Genomic DNA, 13,702 nt, shown 5'->3' with positions numbered 1-13,702 from the left:
CATTGGAGCACTCATAGCCTAAAGAAGGACCTAGATGAGGGGGGTTTGTCTCCTGTTGCTGTTTGAGCCATATAGGCTGTTTCAGCAGTCTCTCACATAATTGATTTAAGGAACATTCATGCTTATATAGCTTTCAGTGACTTTTTTTTCAGGTGTATAGTTTCAGTGGCATGAACTGAGCACTTGGAAAGAACCCGCCTTCTTTAACCATTGTGTGATACAAATTCCTAAACTCTCCACAGATATGTGTGAAAATAACTACATTGCTTGGAATAAACTGTATATCTATATAGGCTCTTAAGTGTGGTCCTCCTGGGTTAACTTCAAAGATTTTTCTACTTGGCCATTTGTTTTCTTACATGATCTGTGAACATTTTTCAAATGAGATTTATTTGACGTGCTGGCAACTTTGATTTGAAAGGACATGCCTTATGCAGTTCAGTTGTCACAGTTCAGTTCAGAGTGGATTAAGTCTGCTATGCTACCTCTTCCACAGCCACACGCCACCAGTTGGCAACCTTGTTGGTAATCTCAGGAGGTGAAAAAACGTGAATATACATGAACAACTCCCTCTACTTTTTTCTATATCAAGGCAAGTTAAAGATATGGGGAGATGGGGCTGTGAGGGGAACAAAGTGAGGGAACAGTTACAGAAGGACTGTTAGGTTTTATGACTAAAACACAGACTTCAGTCTACAGTTGGACTATCTGACTTGTTTTCCTGTTCTAAACATGTTCATAATCTCTGCTTCTTTGGACTTCTCACTTCTATTCACTTGCATGGTGCCTGTCTCAATGTCTGATTTGTTTGCTACGGGTGACCGAAAGTCATTTCTGTGACAGCAGCAGATATGTTTTGTAAATGAACTATCATTATTCTTTAAAACACTAAGGTTTTTTTTCTGGAAAGTTGCTTTATGCTCTTTCATTGTATTGTGAAACAATGGCTCTTGTTTACAGTATTCTGTGTACTTTCAGATTACTCCATTTCAGACCTCTTTGGTGCTGTTTATTGGCAAAACCTCAGGTGCAATTACTGATCCTGTTGCTGGCTTTTTTATTAGCAAAAGCAAATGGACAAAAATTGGCCGGCTCATGCCTTGGTAAGCATAAATGTGTACATATATATATATATATGTAAACATATGAATGTTGTGTGTGTGTGTTGTTAACTCTGTGAAAACATAGAAGAGATTTTCTACTACTAGAGATACAAACAAAGCCAAGACACTGCCTTTTTAACAGAACTGGAAGCTCAGATCTAAAACTTTCTTGAATCTGGTTGAATTTTCACCTTTGTCTAGATTCCTTTAGTTTGGCTTCACTCCTCCACAAAATTGGACCGTGTTTCTACTTGTGTCCTACTGTGCCTTTGCTTCTCATATCAGCCTTCCAGGAACTCCATTAACTTGAGTTCTCTAGGCGTTTCAGTTCAGGAAGGGATGTGTGCGCACAGGTGGGAACAGATGTCATACCACGGCATTGAAGGGCTCAGCCATCAGCCCTGCCCGGACACTCAGTTACATCCTGCCTTACAGCAGTCATTACATCCCCATAATCAAAATACTTAATTGAGAAACCACCATGACTTTTGTAAGATGCTGTTAAGATTCTGATCAGTGTTTCTAAAGGGACAGTGTGATGTTTCACGGTGACATACTTTTCCCTTGTACGCACTACGGCTAGTGCACTCGTACATGTGCTGTACTTATGTACGTATGTACATGTCCGGGTGCTATAAGGACAGGTTAGAAGAATGAGTGTTACTCATATAGGAAGGACATTGATAATTGTAAAAAATTTGAAAGGAAAAACTTGGAAAGGTTTGGTCCATGTTAGAGGAACCCGAACTCTTCTATGCCTTAGTCCATTTATTTGTTTTTTTATGTTTTGGAAGACAAGGGGAGACAGAGCAGTTTGTGAAATAGCGAGTCTTTTATCACTGCTCCAATTCGTGCATTATGAGGATGTATTGTAAGATACTTTTAATTAATTGTGATTTTTTTAATTAATATAACCCCCAAACTTGATTCACAACCAAAATCTTAACAGTAAATGATGTGGTATCCAGTGCAAAGAAGTTGAGTTTTCATGGCAAATAAGCCCAATTTTTTGGCTGGTGCTCCTCTCGCTGTCGTGCGGTTTTAGGGCTAAAACTTGTCCATGGGCAGCTTTTATCTGACAAAGAAGAGAAGGCAAGTACGTATTGGGAAAAGGCTGAGATCAGCTGCTCTTGGCCCCAGCAGGAACAGGCTCTTCACGTCAAAGTTATACTTTTTGTCAGGAGCCCCATGGGAAAAGAGGAGCTTGCTGCTGTTTCTGTTTCAGGATTTGGTCTGTGGCCAGGTAAATGGAGTGCTTTTTACTGAGCACTGAATTAATTAACAAAGCTCGGAAAAAGAAAATAATGACATTTTTATACAAATGTGATTAGATGTATTCTGATGCCTCCCCCCCCCAGCTCTCTGAAAATACTGCTAATACATGTGGTTATTGTTCGTCTTAAGTCAGTGTTAGAATAACTCCCATCCTAGCACAAGCATGAACTTATCAGCCTTTTGCACTGTAAACCAACTACTGTACAACTTGCACTTCTTACAGGAAAAGTGCTTATCTAACCCAGCCTTTAATATTCATTCATCAAACAGCTGCTTTCTTTCCAGAAGGGTTTTGTCTGGGTTTTTTTGGTAATGGTATATTTTTTCATGGGATTTTTGTACCTGCACTTTGAAGGTCAGACCATATTTATACACAGTACAAAAATGGGTCTTCCATTAGCTTAAAAATACTTCAGTATTTTGAACTTACTCTAGATACTTAAGAAGTAAGAATAAAACAATGGGATTGGTTCAGAAAAGCTTGCAAGCAAAGCAAGAACGTAAAGAAAGGAAAGGTGAATGTTTAACTATAGCTTAATGCTGTGCTCAATATAATAAGTTTTCAATCACTGTTGAATCACTATTGATCTCTTTTATGTAATGTTTAAAAGGCATGATCAGGCATTGAATCGAAATACACAAACCCAGTCAAATATTTTGTCAAAGGAGGTAATAGTGGACGATCAGATGTTCAGCAGCTTCAGAAAAGCTCTGAAAATTCACTGACATTAATGAGGAAAGGACGATGTGGGAAGAGGATGGAAGAGAGGAGGAATGCTGGAAGGGTTATTGCTGAAATGTTGCATGAAAAATTGACTGTGAAAATATTTTACTGTGGTGACTCTGTCCGGACATCAGTTTGGAAGAGCTCAGACTTTTGAAGAGGAAGGTAGACTGCCTAAGATGTGCTACCCTCATTTGTGTTTACCATTGCTGACCAGCTGTGGATGAACTGTGGCCTGGGGACTGGAGAGGCAGAGAATACCAGAATACCTGGCACTTTCCTTGTAAATGCTCAGCTCCCAGTGAGGCTGTCCATCCCAAAGGGCAGTGTGGGAAAGCCATTGTTTTACTAAACTATTTACCCACATTACTCTTTTGTGTTCCAGTTTTTCAGTTCACGATTGCAAAATAATCAGCTGACCCCCGATGTCAGTAATGCTGTTGTGAAGAGATTAATCTGTTTTCTCTTCTATGTGTTTGAGTATTTTTTTGTTGGGATCTTGGTCATCTAATTACATTGTTTAGTGTCTGATTTACAAGAATACAGGAGAGCCATGATGCTGCAGCAGCTCAGACTTTTAGAAAATAGTAGCATCTGACCACTTCTTCTGTATCATGGAGTTTGACAAGTGTTGTTTGCCTGAAATAATTTTTAGACTAATGTAATTAATTCCTGGTTATTGACAATGTCTGGAAATTAAGTTTCTGTCGTTCATTTTTTAAGACACCTTCCTTTTGCGTTTGAAGTGATTAGGAGTTTTGCTGTTGAGTGAAATGAAGAATTTAAAAGGGTAGAAAAGAGGACCCTGGGAATTCCTGACTGTCAGCCTCACCTCTGTGCCTGGGACAACCATGGAACAGATCCTCCTAGAAGAGATGCTAAGGCGCTTGGGGGGGATAGGGAGGTGATTCAAGACAGCCAGCACGACTTCATCAAGGGAAAGTCCTGCCTGACCAACCTAGTGGCCTCCTGTGATGAAGTGGTTGCATCAGTGAGCAGAGGAAGAGCTATGGATGTCATCTATTTGGACTTCTGTAAAGCCTTTGACACGGTTCTCTACAACATCCTTCTACAACATCCTTCTCTCTTCATTGGAGAGACATGGATTTGAAAGGTGGACTGTTTGGTGGATAACAAATTGGTTGGATGGTTGTATCCAGAGGGTAGTGGCCAATGGCTTGATGTCCAGGTGGAGATCGGTGACAAATGGCGTCCCTCACCAGTCTGTACTGGGATCAGTTGTTTAATGCATCTTCATCAATGACATAGGGGGATCGAATGCACCCTCAGCGAGTCTGCAGGTGACACCAAGCTGAGTGGTGTGGTTGACATGCCTGAGGGACTCTTTATGTTGAGGGTGGTGAGATACTGGCCTGGGTTGCCCAGAGAGGGGGTAGATGCCCCACCCCTGGAAATGTTCCAGGTCAGCTTTGACAGGGCTCTCAGCAACCTGCTCTAGTTGAAGATGTCCCTGCCCACTGCAGGAGAGTTGGACTAGAAGACGTTTGAAGGTCTCTTCCAGCCCAAAGCATTCTATGATTCTAGGAAATTACCGTATTCCCAAGTAGATCCAGACTGTAGGAACTTTTGCAGTGGGCTGTCCATTATCTTTTATGCTGCTTTCAGCATTTTTAGGTGTATCAACACTTCTTGAAGTAGCAATGAAGAGGCTAAGTTGAGAGGAAAACTGAAGACATTAAAATTGTAAGAGGAAATCCTTGGTAATAAGTAGGCTCATGCAAAAATTGCTGAAGTATGGGAAGATGTGACAATAGACCTTAGTTGTCGGTGGTTCTTTCTAATAAATGTGTAGCCCGAGAGGTACTGAAGAATGGCAATATAGGTATGCTGTTGCAGTGCACGTGCAAGGAAATTGTGTCTATTCTGAGTGGGATATGAACTTAAGTATAGCTCTTTTCCTTCTCATTTGCTGGTTTTTTTCCATGTTGTGGAAGTACTTGTATACATTTTATATCAATCTGGCGTTTAATGCCCACTAACATTTAATATTTAAAACCATGGCATTGTAGTTAGGAAAACGCACATAAATCGTATTATATTGATTATTAGCAGGAAAATTTAATGTGCTTTGCTGTCATTATGTTGAGATTATTAACGTATTAATCTTCTTTGCAGGATGCTGGCATGTACACCCTTCACAGTGTTGTCCTATTTTTTGATGTGGTACATACCTCCTTTTGTATCAGGGAGAGTTGCATGGTACCTGACTTTCTACTGCCTTTTCCAAGCACTGACCATAGTAAGTAGGTCACAGATCATGATGTTCTCAGCAGTAACTTGTTTGTTTTCTGTCTATGTTAATGCATTCAGATCTAGTACACTGGGATTTACCAACACTTTACCTGCGAGACAGTTTGCCTGGCTACCTCTCTCTGGTGGTGGTGGAAACACAGAGAACTTGATTGTTCGCACAGGTTCATGTCTCGCTTCCACTACACAGCAGTCTGAGAGCTTGGCCTGTATGTTGTTCCAAGATTTTAGAAGTAGTTTTTGTTTTAGTCTGACACTATAAGGATGTTTCCCACTCACATCATGACAATCCAAAAGGTCAAGCCTTTAACGTTCAAGTTATTTTTGGTGAAATATTACTGGCGATAAGGCCTCTCCTGCAGTAAAAGTGGGGCTCATTTACCCAGCATTGCAATAAGTATTTCCAGTGTGGTGTTTCCACCAACATTTTACGGCAAGGTATCAATCACATGCTAGATACAGTGCTGTAAAAACAAGCAACACTCCTCACCTACCTTTTTGTCAGTGCATGGACATAGCAATTGGGCTTTTCTACCTATTCTTGACTCAAATTAAGGAGTGTGGCAAAACGTGGCTGAAGACAAAATAGTTTTCATAGTTATCTCCTGGAATTACATAATGAGACAGATATTTTAAATATTTTGGGGATTTATATAGTCTTCTGGCTTGAATGAAGTGAAAAATTGTGTTGTCTTCATGACCACTTTACTTGAGCTGTTAGCTCAAGCTAGGATCATGATAGTTTCCTAGTGCAAAGAAAACAAGATGCTTTATACCTTAGCTATGAAGGATGATTCCCAAGGAAGCTGAAGGAGGACAGCATTAAGGTAAAGCCTCTTAGTAATTTGTTATTTACTATTTACAATAGTATGAAAGATACTTTTTTCTTTATGACTGATTTTTTTCCTTTCATATACTTTACAAATCAGAAAGAAAAGACTCTTTGTGCTAAAAAATACAACGTGCTAAATAAGTGACTTACAAGGTCACATTAAACCGTGTTCCTGCGTATCAAAGGAATACAGCACTTACCCTGACATTTCCTAAGTGATGTTTTTTCTTCACGTAGTTATTCCAATTACCATTTTATTTTCATTTATTTTATTATTACCATTTACTTTCCAGTTATTCCAGGTACCATATTCTGCCCTCACCATGTTTCTCAGCACAGACCCCAAGGACAGAGATTCTGCAACAGCATACCGTGAGTGTGATTTGGGCTTTCTCATGCAGATTAGGGCTGAGTTTTATTTAAAGTCATTCTTTGGCTATAGGAAGTTCTTAGTGGTTTTTGTCCCTAAACTCGACTTTTATATGAGATTTTAAATAGCTGATGAAAAATATTTTGTCTTGTAAATCCTTCTATTTTTCTAGCTAAATAGGGGATATTAATGTTTCAATGTCTCAGATTGTCTGATTAGCTTTAAACTCTTTTTGGTTTATTGCTAGCTGGACAAAACAATAAAAATCCCTCTTCTAGGGAATAATGATTTAATTTAAAGATGATTTGTAGGGGAAAAACCAAAGCGCTGCTGCTCTTTAACACTAAATTAAAGTCTGGAAGTAATTTTGAGTTTTTTCTTTTCTTTTTTTCCTTCTTTTTTAGTTCAGATTTACTTAGGTTTGTGTGTTTCATGTTATAAATTCAAATCCCAAACCTGTTTTCTCTGACAAAAATTCCAGAATAACCTAGAATTTTTTTGTTGCATCTGTTTTCTTTTCCTGGCAAGATCCCTTCTCTCTTCCATTGGTCCTACTAACCCTCAACATACTTGCTTGAGTATGTTGAAAGCTAAACCATAGAAGCACATTGAAATGGTCAGAAGTGCTAAAAAAAAGTCATGTCAGAAATTCTACATACAATATCCCCTGAGCAACCCAATCCTTTTCCAGCCACGTGGAACAGTTGTAATTTGCATTATCATCAACTTTATCAAGAGAAAGTCTGGGCTAGCACTCATAGGATAGGACTAAACAGCGGGAGATTCCAGCTCTGTTCTATTCTTTGGCACTGACTGTATTCTGAGTCATCTGGCCTAAATTCGCACTAAATCCATGTACCTTGTGTTTTATGTTGTCTGGTTTTATGTCTTCAGAGGCTGTGATCCAAGTAAATTAGCTTTCCTATCTGGTAGCACCGTGCAAGGCTTCATAGGCATGTGAAATTTATGCTCGTAAAAGCTGTTGAACTCCATGGCTGAGAAGTGTTCTACATTTATAGTGTCATTTTATTGTTTGGAGGGGGTTTAATTTTTGGGTGTACAGCTGTTCTCCTAAGCCAGGTTAGGGTGGAATGAACCATAGTTTTGACCTTTCAAATGTTGTTATTTTTGCATATTTTGAAATTAACGTTTGGAACCAAGTTTTCTTCTAATGGTTATGATTATGTGAGAATTCCACCCCACCCCCCTTTTTTAACAAGTGTTTTATTTAAACACTTTTGCCTCTCTTTGGGTTTCATAGAGAATTCTTCTTGTGGATAAATTTTCTTGGATGTAGTCAGTTGTTCAGGCATTTATTCAACTTTTTAAAGAAAAACAGCTGTGTACTATGAAGTGTGCTTTTCTATAAAGGTTGAGATTAGAGGATCCATTACCCTCTACTGGAGACAAGTAGAACTGCTTAATACAAATTTTGTCCGCTCCTTACTATGAATGCGAGGTAGAAATACTGGATTCCAAAGTTGCTTTAACAGAAACCCAACTTACATTCTGGGAGAAATATAACCTACTTCAAGGTACAATCTGCTTTCTGAAAGATCAGCTTTCTCAGCTAAAGTGGAAAGTAATACCATTAGAAATTCTGAGCGCACAAGAACTTTGAAAGATGTCTGTTTCTTGGCTCTTTCTGTTTCTTAGAAAATAAGGTTTCATAATGGTTGTATTTCTGTTGTCTCTAATAATGCTTCTGAGTTTTATTCTATGCAAGTGCTTGGTTAAATGCAGATGTAAAACCTGAGACAAAGGTTATAAATGTGTAGGTGGTGTTTTGAATGAAGGGTGATACTTGGGTACATTCCCTTTGCTCCGAGTAGTCAACAGTTTGAAGGCTCTGCAAGGCCCAACTGCAATTAGTTTGAGTCCAAACACTTAGATCAGATTAAGGTTAGGATTTTCACCATCTGCCAGCACTTTTGTGTGTATGGACTGAACTGGAACATTGCTAGTACGACTGGATGTGAAGTTTGGGGAAGAAACTTCTTTTTTTTTCACTTCCCATTGGTTTAAATTAATGTTACTGATCCTCAAAATTTCCATTCAGAGGCATTCTCTGTTTGGGAACATCATCATGGCTTGGCTTCGCGGACAAAGATTTGGGAACATACTAGCGATGGTAAATGATCCAAGTCTCCCAGGGAGCTTCTCTTTCCGTTTCCTTACTCGATCTTCCATAGCTATGTGCAGCTCTTGTTACCGCTTTGTCTGAACATGTTGCAGTCTGTGTGCATTGCCCTCCCATTAGGTAGAGAAGTACTTTCATTCCTTTACAGGGATACACAAAAAGGCATGTGTCAAAGGTCACCTAGGAAGGGTGTTATAGAGCAGGGAACCTGAATAAACCTGAACTTAGAGCTTTTGAAATGCCTGTCACTTCCCAGGGAGAGCATGATAACCACCAGGACACAATCCACTCTGGAAGCGGCCCCTCAAAATCCCCCATGGTGCTTCTGAGAAAGGAACATGGGACCCCTGGAGTCACTGAGAGAGAATAAGTAGAAAAAAGCCTGATGTTTAGGTCAATGAGAAGAGTATTCCCTCATAAACAGAGAGTCTTGGTTCCTGATCCTAATCTGTTCATGTATCCAGCCCTACATAACTTTATGCAAAATGCGTAAATAGTCGCTGGAGTTCGGACAGAAATTCAGTTTATCTCCCTGCCATGGGGGTGCTGAGTATGGCCATATTGTGTGGCAACAGCAGTGGCAGGCTTGAAATCCCTCAGGGTGAGAAGCGCTCATTACTCACTACTTGGCCGTGACAGAGCTGTAACAACTAACTGCCTTGTTGACACGAAACATGAGCTGGATGCCCATGGTTAGATCTTTCCTTTCCCAAATGGAGACTTGGCTTGGTTTTTCAGATGATCCCTTGTTCTGGTGGTACTTGCACTGTTAGTGATCTGAATCATTCTCTGAGGCTGAAGTAGCTAGTTCTGCCTGACTGTGGCCTTAAGCAGTTAAGAGCATCTGCCGTTTCCAGGAGCTTTGCAGCTGTATTATTTCCAACACAAGCCTGAGGTAAATATAATTTTATTTTACAGTTGGAGAACCTAGAGGTCTGATCAGGTAAGCGGCTTGAAAATATGTTTCATGAGTTACTGTCGAGGTTGAGATGAAAAGTCCAATGTTACGGCTACAGGTCCTGCTTTGGAAAAACAGCATTCAACATTTAAACTGTAGTTCTACTCTGGTCCTTGAGATGAAAGATTTCTGTGTTATGCCTCTGTGGATCTTAATCTCAGCCACATCCATCTTGCAGTTTGTATAAAAGAGGCTCTTCCACTGAGGCTTCCAAAAGCTGACCTGAAAATAGATGACAAAACTCTCTTTTCTTGAAACTGTTGTATTACTGACCTATCAGTTCTGCTGTTCTTGATATTGCTGCTTCTGCTTGTTGTCTGTAAAATAAAATGATTTGATGTGGTTTCTCTTCAATGAGACAAATGAGCAAGCCTGCAGACAGTGGGGGAATCGAGTTCTCATCCTCAGTGCACATTTATGCTTCCTTCTTTAGGAATGACCATGGAAGTGCTTGGGACCTTGATTGGAGCTGCACTTCAGGGGCAGATTGTGGCCAGCGCTCATATCTCTCATAACTGCACTATGAATCCCCCAGTAAACACAACTGACTCCTGGCATGACACTCTCAGCGTTCCAGACCCCTCAGATCCCATGTCTCATAAAGTAAGTGTTTATGGGAACACACTAAAACCTCTTAGGGAGAAGGGGCAGGGTGTTCCTGTAATACTGTATCATATCATTCAGTTGAACCAGCATGAACACGACTTCCTTGAAATCAGTAACGCTGGAGCTGAGACAGCGACCTTGTTGCAAACAAGGCTTCCCATGTGTTGTCTTTGCAACCACTTCTAGTATGACAGAATTGGACTGAGGAGCTTTGCTGAAGATGCCAAACGGTAAAGTAACTAGGAGGTATAGGGCCATCCTTTGTTTTCACTAGGGACTGATGTATAGTTCAAAATAGAAGCTTAGTAAGAAAAGGTTACTTTACCCTTCCAGGAATACCACATCCAGTTCTGGGATACCCCGCACAAGAAAGACATGGACCTGTTGGAATGGGTCCACAGAAGGGCCACAAAAATGTTCAGAGGGTTGGAACACCTCTCCTAAGAACGGCTGAGAGAGTTGGATTTGTTCAGGGGATTCGTTAAGGAAATCGAGGAGTTGTTACCTCGGTCCCTGGACCCTTAACAAGCCTGGAAAAGAAAATGCTCTGGGGAGACCTTATTGCGGCCCTTCAATATATAGAGGGGGCTTATAAGAAAGATGGAAAAAGGCCTGTAGTGACAGGAGACGGAGTAAGAGTTTTAAACTGAAAGAGGGTAGATTTAGACTTGGTATAAGGAAGAAATTTTTGTGATGAAGGTGGTGAGTCACTGAAACAGGTTCCCCAGGGAAGTTGTGGATGCCCCATCACTGGAATTGTTCAAAGTCAGGTTGGATGGGGCTTTGAGTAACCTGATCTAGTGGAAAGTGTCCCCGCCCATGGCAGAGGTGTTGGAACTAGATGAACATTAATGGTCCTATCCAATCCAAATAATTCTATGATTCTATGAAAAAATGGTTCTATAGCAGGATCTTTCAGTCCAGCAACAGTTTTTCTAAGTAGCTATCACTGAGAATCTGCTGTAAAGATTAATCGCTGTTGTGTGATCAAAATTGTAAGTCCTACTCAGAATCTGTTTTCTTGTGAAGGTACAAAGCACCCCTGGAAGTAAATGGTTGATAACAGGCAATTAGTGGGAGCCAGGACTCAGTGGTTACATGTGGAATGAACCTAGAGGTCCATGCTTGTTTATTCCATTTTCCTCAGAGGATTTTTCCTGTAATCCTTCACAAGCAATTTAATCTCTTTATGCTTCAATTTGCTATTTTCTGAGAAACAGAGAAGGTTTTATACCTCTGAGAAAATCCTAACATCTGATCCAAACCTCAGTGAACACAACTTAGTAATTGTTTTCAGTTGTCTTGAAACAGGCTCTGAATCAAACAATTACCTGGTGTAGTGGTTTTTTCCTGTGTCACTTGTGAAATCAGCACTTCCTTGGTTCCATTTTACCAGCTCTGAGACTCAGTCTTTCTTTTTATATTATCATCTATTTCTCTGTCAGTGCATGTATTAACTGATATATAAAATTCCCCATGAAGAAGATTCCTTGACCTGAGTCTCAGGTGCTTGGTGAAAATCAGAATGTATGTATTTGACCTCTGCTGTTCATGGTTGAATATTATTACCTCCTATTACCACTCTTCAGCAGCAGTAAAATCACAAGTTAAAAGTATGTTTTTATGCATGCTTTAAATTTGCATATCCTGACACCAGCACTGGTACTCTGGGTAGGGGACCAACCCTTACCTCTCCCCACTCTCAGAGAGTGTTCTCTGCCTCTGGGCTACCTGATCCTTGTTTTTTTGCACAGGTCATTGTAAGGCTTCTCAGAGAGCTGATCTGGGAGAGTGCCTGGGGAGAGCTGGTCTGCTTCTGTAAGTGGCTGTGCTAAAAAGCAGTTTTGAAGCTGCTTTTTAGGAAATTTCTAGAGTATATTTTAACAAGATACAAAACATCACCCTGTCTTCCTTTTTAGCTTCTAGGACAATGGCCTGATGTAGACAACTACTGTGCTATTGCAGCTCTGAATTGCCAAGAGGAGTAGCTTTAAAAGTTGTGGAGCAAGCTGAATTTCATTGCACAGTGGATTGCCTGTTTAATTCTGCTTTATGCCATAATCACCAACTTGTACTTTTAAATCTCTTAAAAGGCTTTCGAGTTAAAAAAAATACATGATCATAAAATGTTTTGGGTTGGAAGGGACCTTCAAAGATCATCTAGTCCAACACCCCTGCAGTGAGCAGGGACATCTTCAACTAGATCAGGTTGTTCAGAGCCCTGTCCAACCTGACCTGGAATGTTTCCAGAGATGGGGCATCTACCCCCGCTCTGGGCAACCTGGGCCAGTGTCTCACCACCCTCAACATAAAGAGTTTTCCTCCTTACATCCAGTCTGAATCTCCCCTCTTAACTTAAAACTGTGACCCCTTGCCTCTGCTAAAACATCTGTCCCCACCTTTCTTATAGTCCCTTTTAAGTACTGAAAAGCCGTGATGATCTTGATTTCTTTTTCTGTCTAACTACATGTGCTTTCCTGTCCTTTTTGAGGTAGACGGGAGATGAAGAAAGAAGCTTCACAATGAGTTGAATGTCAAGTAGTTATTTATTTTTAAAAAGTAGCAAAGATACATAGCCTAAAATAGCCAGAGTTTGTAGGTAGAAGTATTACCTTTCATTAAACCAGCTGGGAAAGGACGGGAAAGCTTTTAGACACACAAACATTTTTCAGATCAGAAGAAGCTACAGTGTGAAGATTGTCTGTACTTCCATAGTTCATCTGATTACCTTTGCATCTATACGAAGTGACTTTGCATTTGGGAGTACATTCCTGTAATTTCATGCTTATTTACCAGCTGCTCCCTAGATTTATAATAATTTCATTTGCAGCATATAACTGATAATTCAGTTTTCCTATCAAGTAATCATTGTGTCATTAAGCTGTTTATCTTTACCAGCACAATATAAATTATTACAGAATATGAAAACAAAATATTATTTTAAAGCTTTATTCCAGAGTCAGTGTAATCAGAGTTAGAAACTGTATATGTTATCTGATGGTGTGGGGGGTGTCCTTGGAGGCATTGTTCCCCTGGCTGTTAGGAAGCAAAGATTTCTGAATTTGTTTGCGTATTTCACTAAGTGTCACCGGTTGGCCGAGGTACACCAAGCAGGGGGGCACGTTCTTGCCTCTCTGTAATCCCCCTTCTTCTGCGCTGGGAGAGAAAGAGTTAAAAGCAGAAATAGGAAAGAAAGAAGAATTTGTGAGACCTCTGAAAGCTTGGGAAACTGAAACAAGTTTAATAACACTAGAGAAAAGATTATATACAGAAAAACCAATGAGATATTAACGGGTTTATCTGGGACGGAAAGCGAGGGTTAACACGCGGCTGAGGAAAGCGAAGCGAGACGAACACGGAGCGGTGCTGGAAACGGCGGCGGCCCCGCGGCCAGCGGGTGTCGCGGAGGCCGAACGCAGGACC

General features: G+C 40.4%; 1 protein-coding gene across 1 annotated transcript in view; it reads left to right on the top strand.

The window, feature by feature from the left end:
* The window catches only part of LOC104494768 (major facilitator superfamily domain-containing protein 2B-like), a gene marked incomplete at both ends in the record, with an annotated part of 16,540 nt that extends 3,160 nt beyond the window's left edge, over positions 1–13,380 (top strand). The window contains 5 exon segments of the mRNA XM_010137648.1: positions 979–1,103; positions 5,239–5,362; positions 6,499–6,577; positions 10,107–10,276; positions 13,252–13,380. Of these exon segments, the coding sequence (XP_010135950.1) occupies positions 979–1,103; positions 5,239–5,362; positions 6,499–6,577; positions 10,107–10,276; positions 13,252–13,380 (627 nt within the window).
* Between the last annotated feature and the right edge of the window lie 322 nt (positions 13,381–13,702).

The sequence above is a fragment of the Buceros rhinoceros genome, unplaced genomic scaffold (assembly GCF_000710305.1).
Source record: "Buceros rhinoceros silvestris isolate BGI_N320 unplaced genomic scaffold, ASM71030v1 scaffold19346, whole genome shotgun sequence".
Taxonomy (NCBI): domain Eukaryota; kingdom Metazoa; phylum Chordata; class Aves; order Bucerotiformes; family Bucerotidae; genus Buceros; species Buceros rhinoceros.
Note: the sequence above shows the minus strand (reverse complement) of the source record. Positions and strands in the feature narration are given on the sequence as shown.